Below are 13,947 nucleotides of genomic sequence, written 5' to 3' on the forward strand. Positions count from 1 at the left end.
ATTCAGAAATAAAAATAAGGGACGCCCACCGTGGCACGTCGCCCTACTCTCATGTGGTGGGATGTCCGCTGCAGTGATAGACATTATTTTATGGCAGTGTTTTTTGCTTTTAAAAAGTGATTCATAGAACAATTGTTCATGCATAGAGGTTGGTTAGAGTACCCCAAAACTGTACTCCAATCAGAGTAGCATACCTTAAACATGTTTAATTAAGCAAGTGTAAAAAGTATTTGGTAAACCACTGAGTAACTGATCATAACACCTGATTTAATATTCAAAATGTGTCCTCAGACAGCCAAAAGTATAAAAGTTATGTGAACATTCTACTATTTTAGTCAGCATTTTTTGAAACAAAAACAACAACAAAAAAATCTGAGCAATATTTCATCATTTGATATATTAAGTGACCCAAAGAGCCACATCTGTTTCCAGAGATTCAGTTTGCAGATCCTTGGCAGATGGAAAGTGTGATCCTATCTCCATACAGCAGCTAAAAGTGCAGCACTAGAATATTTATTTCATTGATAAAGTAAAATTGTGAAGGTTAAAAAAAATCCACCACTGAGTATTAACATAAGACATTTATGTATAATTTCTTAGGTACCCCGTTGGCCCCCATGTAGAACCGCCCCTGGGCTGCACGTCTGTGTCTGGTGCATAAATGACCACTGAACAAGGAATTCATACAATATATTAGCATTTCAAAATAAAACAAACAAAGCATTGACAAGCCTTTTAAAGTAGGAAATATTGATGTGTTTACTGTTAATCTATTTGTATGATTTGTTCTTTAAATGACCATTAGTATTATTTTGGCTGATATTATTATACATTAAATAAGCAAATAAACCAATATAGCTGACTAAAAGCGCAATTAGAAACTTAATCAATAATAAAATGTTCTATTATCAGCCTCAGGAGATGATTGAGGGATGAAGAGATGCTGATTTCTGGTTCTTTAGGGTCTAACCAAAAAACGGAGAAATTCCTTCAAATTCCACAATACATTTACCCGTTTTTTTACAGTTTTTTTTTTACAGTGTAGATTTCCCACTCGTTCCCTTTTCATTAGTTTTTAAATTAACAATCCAATATTTTTTTTTGCCAGCTTCCATTAACAAACCCTGTGAAATTCCAAACTGAAGAATATTTCATGTTCCTTTTGTTATTCTCCTTTGGGTTTTGTCCTGGGAGCAGCTGTAATTTTATACATGCAGCTTGCAGTGTGGTTGTTTTTCACAGTGTGGGTTCTGAGAAATGTTCCTTCCTATCTGCCCTTAGCTTCAAATTCTTTTCTTTTCCACGAGGGTCAAGAAAGCATCTTCATATGAAAAAAATTACACATTTTATCTTCATTTATTTCAGAAAGGGAAACTCATATAGATTCATCACAGATAGGTGGAAATATTTCAAGCTTTTGTTTCTTGTAATTTTGCTGATTAAGGCATGAAATTAATAAAAGTGTTAGAAAATTAGAACACTAAATAAGATGAATAAAAAAGCATTATATAAAACATAAATGTCAGGCTTCTGAAGATTGTGGTAATTTCTGTATACTCTGTACTCGGTTGTGGCTCCTTTTGCATAAATGAATAAATTGGTGCAGGTGTTGAGAGGTCAGGGTTACAGTAGTTTTGTGTTTTTCATTATAGTTTAGTTTGATCTTCTTTAACTTTTAGTTTGTCTAATTAAGTTAGTTTTAATTCGTTTTTAGAGTGTGTTTGCTAGCTTTAGCTACCGTAGTTATTATTAGTTAAATATTGCTTAGTTTTAGTTGAGGTTCTATTAGTTCTGTTAGTACAGTAGTAGTAGTAGCAGAATTCATACAGGTCAGAGAATTATTGTGATTACGTATACATTGAGTGGATAATTAATACTCAACAGAAGACACCACTTTCTGTTCTTTCTGATTAAAATAAAAATTTCTAGGACTTTTCACAAAGGTTATTGAACATACTAATGTTTTCTGTAACATAAAGTGTTCTGACATCTTAAAGTCCAGCATTTCATTTTCTCTACTGAAGCCTGTGTGTGTCCTGAGTGTCATAAAGCAGAGGCAGCTCAAGAACAAACAGTTAATTGTGTGTGTGTGTGTGTGTGTGTGTGCGTGTGTGTGTGTGTGTGTGTGTGTGTGTGTGTGTGTGTGTGTGCGTGTGTGTGTGTGTAGGTGTGTGTGTGTGTCACCAGCTGGCCCAGCTTGATTGTCTCAGTCATCTCCTAAAAGCCAGAGCTCTGCTGGACGTTGTGTAGGTTGGGGTTAATTAGCTGGGGGCTGACATCCGTTGTTTATTAAAAAATATGACAGAACACATGGAGGCTCAGAAAGCTGCATTTAAATCCCACACTTAGTAAATGTCTCGGTTCAAAGTTGTCCAAGAAACTAAATACTGTCGCCACTAAATAAGGCATTTTATGATAGATCGGTTTCAACTAATTCATTTATATTATGCATCTGTTGTTTTTTAAAGGTTAAAAGCTTCTCCAGACAGGAACTGAACCCCACGTTTGATTTCCTCATCCTCCTATGCCATTGTTTTATGTGAGAGGTAAATGCATTTTGTACAGTTTCAGAGGTAACCATGGTAACTGTAATCAGACAGTGCCTGGACAATGTAAGGCTATGGTTCAATGACTAAAAATAGATTTTCCACCAACTTTTCAGCCACCTGCTTGTCTGATTATTGCATGTGGCCCCTTTACGGTGGATATAAAACGACACATGCACCACTATGAATATATACATAAATTATTTTATTAAAAGAAAAGAAGATGATTACTTTTTTACATGTTTTGCATGTTTAAAAGGACGTTATCACAATGAACTAAAACTAATGAAATGATGGAAACTGAAATTGAAAAAAACATTTTTATTAACTGAAATAAATGAAAACGTAGAAAACTATAGCTAATGTAGCGCATTCATAAAATTAACTAAAACATTATAGGTATAATATTCTCCATTTTTGAGTTTGTGAATCTATTTATTTGAACTGACGACACAAACAGTTTACATCAGATGTCAGAAAACGTCCGTTTGACCTTTTTGAATCCTGCACCTAAAAATTAACCAAAGTATGAAAAGACTAAAAGTACTACTAATAAAAACTAAACTGAAACTAAACAATATTTAACTTACAATGAATAAAAACAAACAAATGAACTAAAACGAATTAAATTAGACAAACAGAGTCACAGTGGAATAAAACTAAACACCCAACGTGACCTTTTTCATTTGACTTGTAAAACTGATTCTGTCACTGTCACCAAATCATAACTTAATCATGCTAATCCACTTATTTTCTATTCTCAGTGGTTTTAAGGTATTCATTACATTAGGTCTGTTCCCCACTGTCCTATAGAAGCAGGTAGAAATGTCAGCCAGAATGCTAACCCTTCATCAGCCTGAGCGCCTTCTGGAGAAGGCTTGTTAGCCCGTAGCTCCGCTAAGCCTCCCGATCCCCCGGGTGTTTCATCCACTCTTCAGGCATGCCATTATTCTAGCTAGTTTTTCTTAGTGAGGATAATGCAGTCTGGTGCAGTCTTATTATCTATTCTCCAAACAGACCGTGTGACTGAACCTCCTTCTTCTTTTACAGCCTTTGCAGCTTGTCACAGCAACAAGAACAACAACAACAGAAAAGAACAAACTTTTTGGAAATATTTCAGGCATATGTCAGCAGTTTCACACTCTTGCTCACTGCTGCAAAGTGAGTGAAAACAGTGTTTTCCACTGACACAATAAAATCTAAAAACATCATTTTAAAAATGTGTGCTGAAGCCGGCAGCTAAAGCTAATATTTCTTCCTTAAATAGGGGGGAAGTTATGTAAAATTGACATTTTGGAGCTTTACATAATGTTGTAAGGTTTTTCCCTCATCAAACACACAACTGGAGTGTTGCTTTGATTCTGTCATGCATGTTTGAGAAATCCTTTAATCTCCCGTGGCAACCGTTCGGCTGGTTGGACCTAGCTCCGCCTTCAAGGCGCAGCTCTGCCTCAGAGCAGCTGTTTCCAAGATTCCAAGTTTCCAAGCTTCTGCCTCACAGAGCAACCCTCTCCCACGACTCTCCCACTCAGCCCCTGCAGACTAGCCAGCAGCAATTAGCAAACACCTGGTAGAACATTAGCTGAGCTCATTATAGGAGCTACATCTCAGTGAAATGCTGGTAAAACCTTTGTTAAAGGTTAATTAGAGGAGCCGTGTTGTGATGACTCCCTGAAGGCGGAGTTTCAGAAAGAGCAGGAGTTTTTAAAGAGACAGAGGTCCAGTTTCAGTGCGTTAAATCCAGAAGTAAAATTTCTCCTAAGTCATAGTTGATACAGGTAACATTTTTTATAACAACTGAAGTTAACGCAGTGACTTTATTATGCTATAAAATGGCACCATGTGGCTGGAAAACACATAATGCTGCTCCTTAAATGATTCATTATGAAGCATGCGACTCTGAACACTGAGGTTTGGAAATGTGCAAGTCTCCAATTCGCTCTTAAAAAGTCTAAGAACTTTCCTTTTGTGACATTTATTTAGTTCCCACGTTTCCAATGGTTTAGATTTGAAAATGGCCCAGCGATCAAAGGTGGGTGGTCAAATACAAGGAGTTCATGGACTGTGTTCTGTCAGAGCATACAGTATGTCACAATGTGTGTGTGTGTGTGTGTGTGTGTGTGTGTGTGTGTGTGTGTGCGTGTGTGTGTGTGTGTGTGTGTGTGTGTGTGTGTGCTGCGTGTGTGTGTGTGTGTGTGTGTGCGCGTGCGTGCGTGCATGCGTGTGTGTGTGCGTGTGTGTGTGCGTGAACATGCTGAAGGTAAATGTTTGTTAGTGCAGCTCTATAAACTGAACTCATTTAATAACTGATAATTGTTTCTTTCCTTGAGCTTTCTATCACATCTCCATGACAACCACACTGTATTTTATTGAGATATTTCTTGACAACACAAAGAAGTGCAAATTCATGAAGTGGGAAAAAAAAGAGAAGTTATTTTTGTAGACCTGTAAAGTGTGGCATGTGATTGAATTAGGCCCCCTCTACTCTGATACCCATAAACAGAAGTGAGTTGTGTAGCTAGTTGCATTCACTGAGTTACATTTCCTTGAGTAACTTTTCTACTTTCAGGGGTATTTTTACTATGCTGCACTTTTTCCACTTTTACTTCAGTAATTTTATTATGAAATGTTGCTACTTTTACTTGAGTGAAATTTCTGGTTTCTCTACCCACTGAATGAAAAACAAAGCAGTTTTTGTTAAAGTCTCAAAAGTTTTTGTTGAAAGAAACTGATTCGGAAAAACATTCTTTTGCCTGATTTTGATATATTTTTTGCAATTTATATAAATGATAATTATTTGCTTCTTAAAATATCAAAATTTCCACTTAACTTTACATTTTTTGGTTATACTATGATGAGTAGACTTTTAATCAAATACTTTTACTTTTACTTGAGTATATGTTGAAGTATTGCTACTCTTATGTCTTAATCTCAGTAAATCCAGTTGTTTCTGTTTCTGGCCTCAAAGGTTTTGTTGGAGAACATCAGCTTAATATTTCTGTCTGTGGCGGAAATATATGTGGAAAAGTATAAATATTTACCAATATTTCTCCAAAGCATTGTATTCCTCATTGATTTATCATGAGAGCAGTTTCTCCTTTATTGTATTTTTTATGTTTAGCAGAATTTATTTAAGCAGAGCCGTGTTTGTTCCCCCCTCTGTCCACGTCTGGTTCTCCTCTCCCTTTTTGTTTCCTGCTCATGCTTCGCTCTCCATACCTGCTGAAATGAGATTCTGAGCTTAAGGCTCAGGAAGTGGGTCAAACAGATTGGGTTTTAATGAAATTATTTCTGCATCTGCAGAGCAACACATTGAACCAAATCCAGTGGTGGCTACTCCATATGCAGATCAAAAAACATAAGTGCATATTTAAAAAAAAAAAAAAGGTGCAATGCTGCTCAAATATATCACTTTATTTTATTACACCTTAGAGCTAACTAGTTTTTAATGAAATATGTGGCATTAATTTTATGAATATAAAGTATTTTATACTGGGAGTTGGTGACGGACGATGATCAATATCAGTGACAAAAATATCCTTATAGAAATATTCATACCTAATATGCATATTTCTGCATGATGGCAACACTGTCTACACCATGCAGCCATGTGCTGGGAAAACACTTATTAAAGTGAAAACTCTTGAAGTGTAGCTTGGAGGTTCAGGAAATACGGAACACATTTCTTGGGGTCTTGCACTGTTTCCGTGGAGACCCTGCACGCTCTAACACAATCACACGGCTTTGCATAATTGGGCCCTCTACCCTGCATCCACACAGGTACAAGAGAGAAACACACTAAATCATTCAAAACAACTGCAGGCAGCAAGAACTGATGAAGGTCAGTCAATGTTGTTCACGCCAAGAAAAAGACAACAAAGCAAAAAAGAATTCATAAATAGACGAATGCAGCTAAATCTGGTTATAGACGAACTCATGGCCTGCAGATACAAGCAGCTGATAAATGGGAAGCAAACTTCTGAATGGCTTTCATCGAATTGTTAGCAAAAAAACACATGCAAACACAGCTTTAATATGACTAACCCTACAGGAGAAACAAAAACTGGCACTCCAGATTAAACAAACAGTAAACAAAAACACTGGAGCTTAACTAAGCAGTTCATTTAGACCAGAGTTTTTCAAAGTGGAGGGAGCCAGGAGGTGCTAGAGGGGCCTCAGGAAGTTGGAGGTAAGATAAAAAAAAAGAGAGAGAGATTGGAATCCAATACATTTTTAAATCTTTTTTTTTTTTTTTATAAATGTAACCTGTTTTCAATTAGTATTGTGAAACATAAGTTAAAAAAATGGAGATAGAAAATAGAAATAGTCCTTAGAGGAGAAATTCAGAAAAATGTTATTTTTACCATACCATACCATACCAACTTTATTTATAAAGCACTTTAAAACAACCACAGCTGATACAAAGTGCTGTACATTAAAACACAGCATAAAAAAAAATAAAACTCTTACAGTTTAAAAACAAAAACATACACTCTAAAACTAGATCCCGCAGGAGTTAAAAGCCAAGTAAAATAAATGGGTTTTAAGACGAACTTTAAAAGTGGACAGTGAAGGGGCCTCTCTGACCTGCAAAGGCAAGTCATTCCATAACTTAGGACCTATGACAGAGAAAGCCCTGTCCCCTCTGAGCTTCCTCCTGGATCTTGGTACCTCCAAGAGCAGCTGATCTGCTGACCTGAGAGACCGATAAGGTACGTAGGGGTGAAGAAGCTCAGAGAGGTAAGCCGGGGCAAGATTATGCAGTGATTTAAAAACAAACAAAAGAATTTTAAAATGAATCCTAAAATATACAGGCAGCCAGTGAAGTGAGGCCAGGACAGGGGTCACATGCTCCCTCTTCCGAGTTCCTGTCAAAAGTCTAGCAGCTGCATTCTGAACCAGCTGCAGACGTGAGAGCAGCGACTGACTGACTCCCAGATAAAGTGCGTTACAGTAATCCAGTCGAGTCGAGATAAAAGCGTGGATCACTGTTTCAAAATGCTGCCTGGAAAGAAAAGATTTCACTGATGCCAATCGCCTTAAATGATAAAAGCTGGACTTAACCACGGCTCTGATTTGGCTGTCCAATTTAAAATCACTGTCCACCTTAAAACCAAGGTCCGTAATAACATGTTTAAAATGTACCTCCAAAGGTCCAAGGTTAACAGAGGAGGACTCACAGGAGCCACTGGGTCCAAACACCATCATCTGTTTTGTTTCCATTAAAATTTAAAAAGTTCAAGGCCAACCAAGATTTAATATCACCAAGACATGCCAGGAGATGTTTGATAGAGTGGACATGCTTCTGCTTCATGGGCAAATAAATCTGACAATCATCAGCATAACAATGAAAAGAAATCCCATGTTTCCTAAGGATAGAACCCAGAGGCAATAAATTTTTGATGCTCATCTTTCTGATTGGCTGCCATGAAGCTGCTCCCACAGCTAGCACAGCTAGCATAGGTGACAAGTGGGAAATGGAAAAGTTTGTTACAAGAAACCGTTCAGCGGCCCTGCTGTGGAGGAAACTGCTACAACCCCCCCTCTAAACTGTAGAGATTAAATTAAAGTTGATGGGATTAATATCAAAATATTACATTTTTTTTTTTATCAAAAGAGGGGATAGTGGTGGAGAATGTTATCTGGTAAAACATTCAAAATCAGATTAATAAAGTCGTTCCTGAAGGAAAACTGAAACCCTTCACAGCCTCTCTCCCACACGAGGATGCAGAGCAGACAGAGTCATCAAGACAGCTGGAAAGTTTGCAAATTGCAAAACTTCACTGTATAAGAAGCTGCTCATAAAACGCCTCATTTGCAGAATTCACGGCAACAACAACAAATTCATGTACAGGACCTTCAAGCCGAGGACGGGTTCCTCTCTGCTCCTAATTAACTCACATAATTCTCCATGGTAATTTAAAACGTGGCTCCCCTCCTCAGTCAGCGTCTGGATTATCACATTTCAGAACGAGGAAGCTGTGCGTAATCCTCGTCTGAATGTTTACAGTGCAGCATGCGCATTTCATTTAGGGAAGCCATTTGCATCCATCAAACGTCCAAATTGACAGAGTCGCCTGTTCAATCAGGGTGAGACGTACAGTGGGGAGAAGACTGATTAAAATTATTAATGGATGGTTAATTGTTGTTTGCTTACTTTCATAATAACCTGAGAGCTGAAGGGCAAAGAGTTTCATGCTGCAGATTCCCTCCACGCGGATAGAAAATTATTATCACACATCTGAGCTTCCAGAGGCTGATTTACATTCTTAGCCGCCTTTCATCCTGGTTTCCTTCGTTTGTCCTTTCTGCGAGCTGGGCGGCTCTGTTTGGAACGCTTTATTCGTCTCTGTAAATATTTTCATGATATGCAGCCATGTTTACGTCAAGAATACGAGAGTGGAAAGCTCATCCGCGAGGAAGTGATGTTTTTAAAGCCCAGTAGGTTCTGTTGTGAAAAGACGATCATCACAGGCGTCAAACACTTAATAAAAAAAACTTTATGAACTTCAAACAATAAAACGCTATGAAAAATACTCCAGATGCACTTGCTGAACGGCGTTCAACTGCAACTGTAAAACTTTGATTGCCTGTAAGAGTGAGTCATAAAAACCACATTAATTACAACGACGGTTAGAATTACTCTGCTAATTAAGGAACTTCAGAACAAGAACCTAAACTGTCTCCCTAAACTGCTCATGTTCGTCTTTGCACATTTTCTCACATTAAACACACAAACTGTATTGTGTTTTATTGGGATTATATTATGTTATTATTATTATGAAGAGGAAAGAACATGATCCACGTATTTGTAGATCTCGAGATTTTTCTACGTTATTCTCTGATCGTCCCTGATTGGCTGGCACACGTTTTACTCTGGAATGGCTTCTTCAACACTAACCACTCAATGCCTAATCAAAGCCTAAGGTGTGTCTTAAAATTCAAAGCATTTATTTTCTCATTTATTGTAACAGATCATCTATAACACTAGCTGCCTTTCCATAAAATTGAGCAAATTGAAAGTGAGAGAATAAATTAGCTTAATGAAAACATAAAAATATCTTTGCGTTCAGACAAAGCGTTGAGGTATTTTTTTTTATTTTTATTTTTTAGCCATATCAAAATAGGTGTAATGGACACACTTTTATCGCATCACACGAGTCACATGACCAACAGCCGAATGTTACAACTGGGAAAAACCACGAAGAAGAAGACGACAGGAAGTGGAAGGAGGATGATGGTTTGTTTTTGTTTTGCCTTCTGTAAAATGGCCGACTACAGTTCCACCAAAACGCCCGAGTAGGCGGGGCTTGTCGCTCCAACCCCTGAATGAGATGCCAACGTCTCCTCTGATTGGCTGATAGATGACGGTGAGCGCTGGCACTATGACTAAACTATGTACTAAACTGTGAATATATAGTGTGTAAGTGTTGACATCCTCCGCTGCCATCATTTTTAATGACTTATCAATGGATACCAGCTGATGCAGTTTGCATTGCAGCATCATTTGTAGCCAGTGATCATTTTTGTACATTTCTGACAACAATTCCATGTTTGAGCCGCAAACATTAAAATCAAAACTACTGCCTGTGACCTTATAAGAAATGGCTGGTGTGATAATTGCATGTGTTGTTAAAATGAAAACCAACAGAACATTAAAATGTATTCAGATCCATATATATTTTTTTATAAATATAAAATTTCTATTTTATTTACCAAAATAAAAATTAAATATTTTGGGAAAAACATGTGAATTTTTTTCTTTTTTCTTTTATTTTAAATTGTAACATTTTCAAATAGAAAAATAGATTTACTTTTTTTTTTTTCCAAAATGGAGCAAAAATGTTTTATTTGAGAAATTTTCCAAAATAACTCCTGGCATTCTTCCATGTGGTCGCTCTGATTCCATGAGATAAAGATTATTTGTAAGGCCTGCGTCTCAGATGACGAGTCAAACTTAAACCCTGAGTCTCTAGAGTGCATCTCAGAGCCAGTCGGAGGTTATTTTGGGAAATGTGATGTTTTTCACTCACCGGTTTCAGGCCCCTGCTCTGGATCCTGCTCCATCTTCTTGTCGGTTATGTCTTTGTGGGACACGAGGAACAGAACCACCTCTCCTTTCTCGTTCTTGATGGGCACGATGTCCAGCAGACACCAGAACTTTGTACCTGGAAGGAGAACTCACAGTGAGCGCATGTTCGTAGGGAATGTACAGCAATGTTGGCGGGCTAATTAAAGTCATGCTGATCTCACCAAACTCTCCAAAATTCATCTTCTCGGTCTCTCATTAATCTACCGGTGAAATCTCCTGTCAAAGTGATTGCCTTGAGACACTGCTGAATGTTATTATGTGCCACTCATAATAATTTTTCAATTAGTGTCCCAAACGTCGCATGACATCTCAGAATGAATAAAATAAATTTCATTGAATCAGAGACAACAATTAGTTTTTTCTTCACCGTGATTCACATTTGACGGAGCTTTGAAACATCACAAGAATCTTTTAGCTTGCAGCTGTTGTTTTTCTGGACCACTTCCCGCCCGCCCGTCCAAATTAAATTGAAATACATTTTTGAATTTCTTTTAACCAATAATCAGCTGATTTGAGATCCGCTCATTTAGCTTTAGAGATGTTCGGATTCCACGTGAAAAAGAAATTAAATCAGGATTTAACTACAATGTTTAGTCTGAAAAATAAGTACCACCTAAGTTGTTTTTTGGTTTTTAGACAAAATATTCAGTTTTTGCTTTTATTGTTCAAAATACGCAGAACGTCCTGTACAAGGACGCATATGACGTTTCCAAATCACTTAACTGAACATCAGTCAAAAATCAGTCATTTAAAAATAAATAAATAAATCAAGTATCGAGAATCGAGATTTTTGGTAACTTTTTACAAGCCTGTGTATTAAGGGTCACAAATTCCTCTGAGCTTTTAAAATGATTCTGATGTTTTACTGAAATATGCTTTTATTACTCTATCAGGTTAAATGTGTTGTTCTGAATGCAATTAAAACATATATATATATATATATATATATATATATATATATATATATATATATATATATATATATATATATATATATATATATATATATATATATATATATATAGCTGAATTAGAAATGTTATGCATTACGCTGAATAAACTACTAAAAATGACATTACATTTTGACCAGGAGAAAAGCTCTGCTTCCTTTTTATAGCTTCACCTGCAGCCCACCTGCTCCCCAAGGTGCATTGTGGGTAATGAGAAACCCAAAAACTTAAAACCAGGGAACATTTTGTCAGGTTAAAGGCATATGAGGGAGGAGGGAGAGAAAGAAGGAAACAGCTTCTGTCTTCCAGGATGGGGCTCTGGGCTCCAGCTACCTGGGCAGCGGCTCCAAGGATAATTTAAATCTCATCCTGGCAGGTGTTTATGCAGGTCTTAGCCTGGTAGATAAGAACATTTGTATTCACAAAGAAGACAAAGCTGTCAGAAAGGTGCCAGAATACAAAATTACAAGAGAAAAAGAGAAGCAAAATGTAGGGTTTTCAGCTTATTCAGCTAAATTTGATCCAGTGCGAGTGGAGACATTGAATCTGAATTGTCCAGAAGAGTGGGAGCTTATCTCAGATGTGAACAAGTTTTTCTCTTTAAGCACATTTGATCCACGTTAGAGAACATCTTGTCTCATATTTTTTAGTTGCAGAAACAAAGAAAACTCTTTAAATGATTTATTTTTTGTCACATTAGACCCACAGAGTTGTATTTTATTGGGATTTTGTTCGATAGACCAATCACAAGAAAGTGTCAAATCTGAGAAGTCCTGAAAAAAAAAACTGCATGCCACACATTTTAGACTTTTATTAAAAGTTTGAAATCCTTGGATCATTTCAATTTCACCTCACAATTAAGCTCTACTTTGTGTTCTCCTTCACTAAGATTCCCACATTCAGGTCATTTTGCAGCGTCGTTTTAAAGTGTGATGTCGTCTTGGAGCCTAATGGAGACCTTGGTGGTGCATAAGAGATGGCAGTGAACATATTAATGTGGATTGATTTCCCTGGACATTACGTTACCCGAGCGAACAGGATGATTTTAATCACTACAGAGAGTCGAAGGTATGATGAGACCATCATCGTCCTTCAGATGGATGAAAAGCTGCATCCCAGGACTGAAATCTCTGGTTTTCTTCTGAGGAGCGTAAAGATTGTGGTTCAGGATCTGGCAATCGTTTTCTGTCCACTGCCGTACCACGCAGCAGCTGCATTTCCGTTAAGCATAGAATTGCGTAAATTGAAATTACGCAAATATAATTCCTTGAATTTTGGGAAAAAAACTCAAATTTTTCTATCAAAAAAATTTGTGCTAGGATGAGGTGGTTTTTGATGTATTTCGCAAAACTAAACTGTAAAAACTTTTTTTCATGTATGTTATTGTATGTTACTACTGGTGAACACAGAGCTCTCACACATCACAGTTCAGAAAACGTTGTGTGTCATTCCGACATGTTGAATCCATAACTCGCCGACTACAATTTCCCCAAAATGCCGCATACCTGCTCACAAGTAGGCGGGGCTCATCGCACCAACCCCTGAATGAGATGCCGACGTCTCCTCTGATTGGCTGAATAAGCACGTCACGTGACATTTACATGACCTATTGAACAAGTAAGCTTACTCAAGCGTGATTTTTACTTCATTTCTTATTTAATGAAAATGCCGCAATTGTAAAATTGTCTTTCCAACATTAGGGGAACATTGACAAAATTTTATGACTTCCATTGGGGACCATGGCAACCACATTAATTGAGAAGAAAAACTGTAGGGAGATAAAAAAAAATCTCCTCGGTTTGTGTTGGCACTAGCAGTTAGCCGAGAGGCTGCTCGGAGCAATGAGAAAACTCCTGCTGGTTTATCTGACCTGTAGGAGGAAAACAGTTGAATTTGGTTTAAGGCCTTTCACAGATCAATGGTCAGACATCTAAGCGACGAATCATCATTCGCCAAAAGCAACATAGTTGCCAATCAGCGAGTGGAGAAACAGACGTTTTCTACAGAATTGAAACGATTTCATGAGGACGTGTGTGTGTGTGTGTGTGTGTGTGTGTGTGTGTGTGTGTGTGTGTGTGTGTGTGTGGTCCTCAGAGCTATTTAACTACATTCACACTTTAAATGAGGCAGGACTTCATTTTTCATTTTCTGTTTCCCCAAATCACAATCTGCTCTCTGGTTTCTTGCAGAGATCTTGACTTAAATAGTGTCAGTATGTCATTATTTATATACCGCATATCTTAATTATGTCCGAGAATCACATTAGTATTACATCTGCCAATTAGTTTCCTTAAATGTTAGAAGTTGTGATTTTAAACCATAGAAAGAAAAAATATATATCTCAATTGACATTAATTAG

At 37.3% G+C, this 13,947-nt stretch overlaps 1 protein-coding gene across 2 annotated transcripts in view; it reads right to left on the minus strand.

Annotated features, from left to right (window-relative positions):
- kcnh3 (potassium voltage-gated channel, subfamily H (eag-related), member 3) overlaps positions 1–13,947 on the minus strand; it is a 169,613-nt gene that overhangs the window by 47,210 nt on the left and 108,456 nt on the right. For both annotated transcript variants that reach the window (XM_008437609.3, XM_017302023.2), the window contains exon 3: positions 10,580–10,714. In XM_008437609.3, coding sequence (XP_008435831.1) covers positions 10,580–10,714 — 135 coding nt within the window. The remainder of the gene's footprint in view (positions 1–10,579; positions 10,715–13,947) is intronic.

Source organism: Poecilia reticulata, chromosome 2, assembly GCF_904066995.2.
Source record: "Poecilia reticulata chromosome 2, P_reticulata-male-v2, whole genome shotgun sequence".
Taxonomy (NCBI): domain Eukaryota; kingdom Metazoa; phylum Chordata; class Actinopteri; order Cyprinodontiformes; family Poeciliidae; genus Poecilia; species Poecilia reticulata.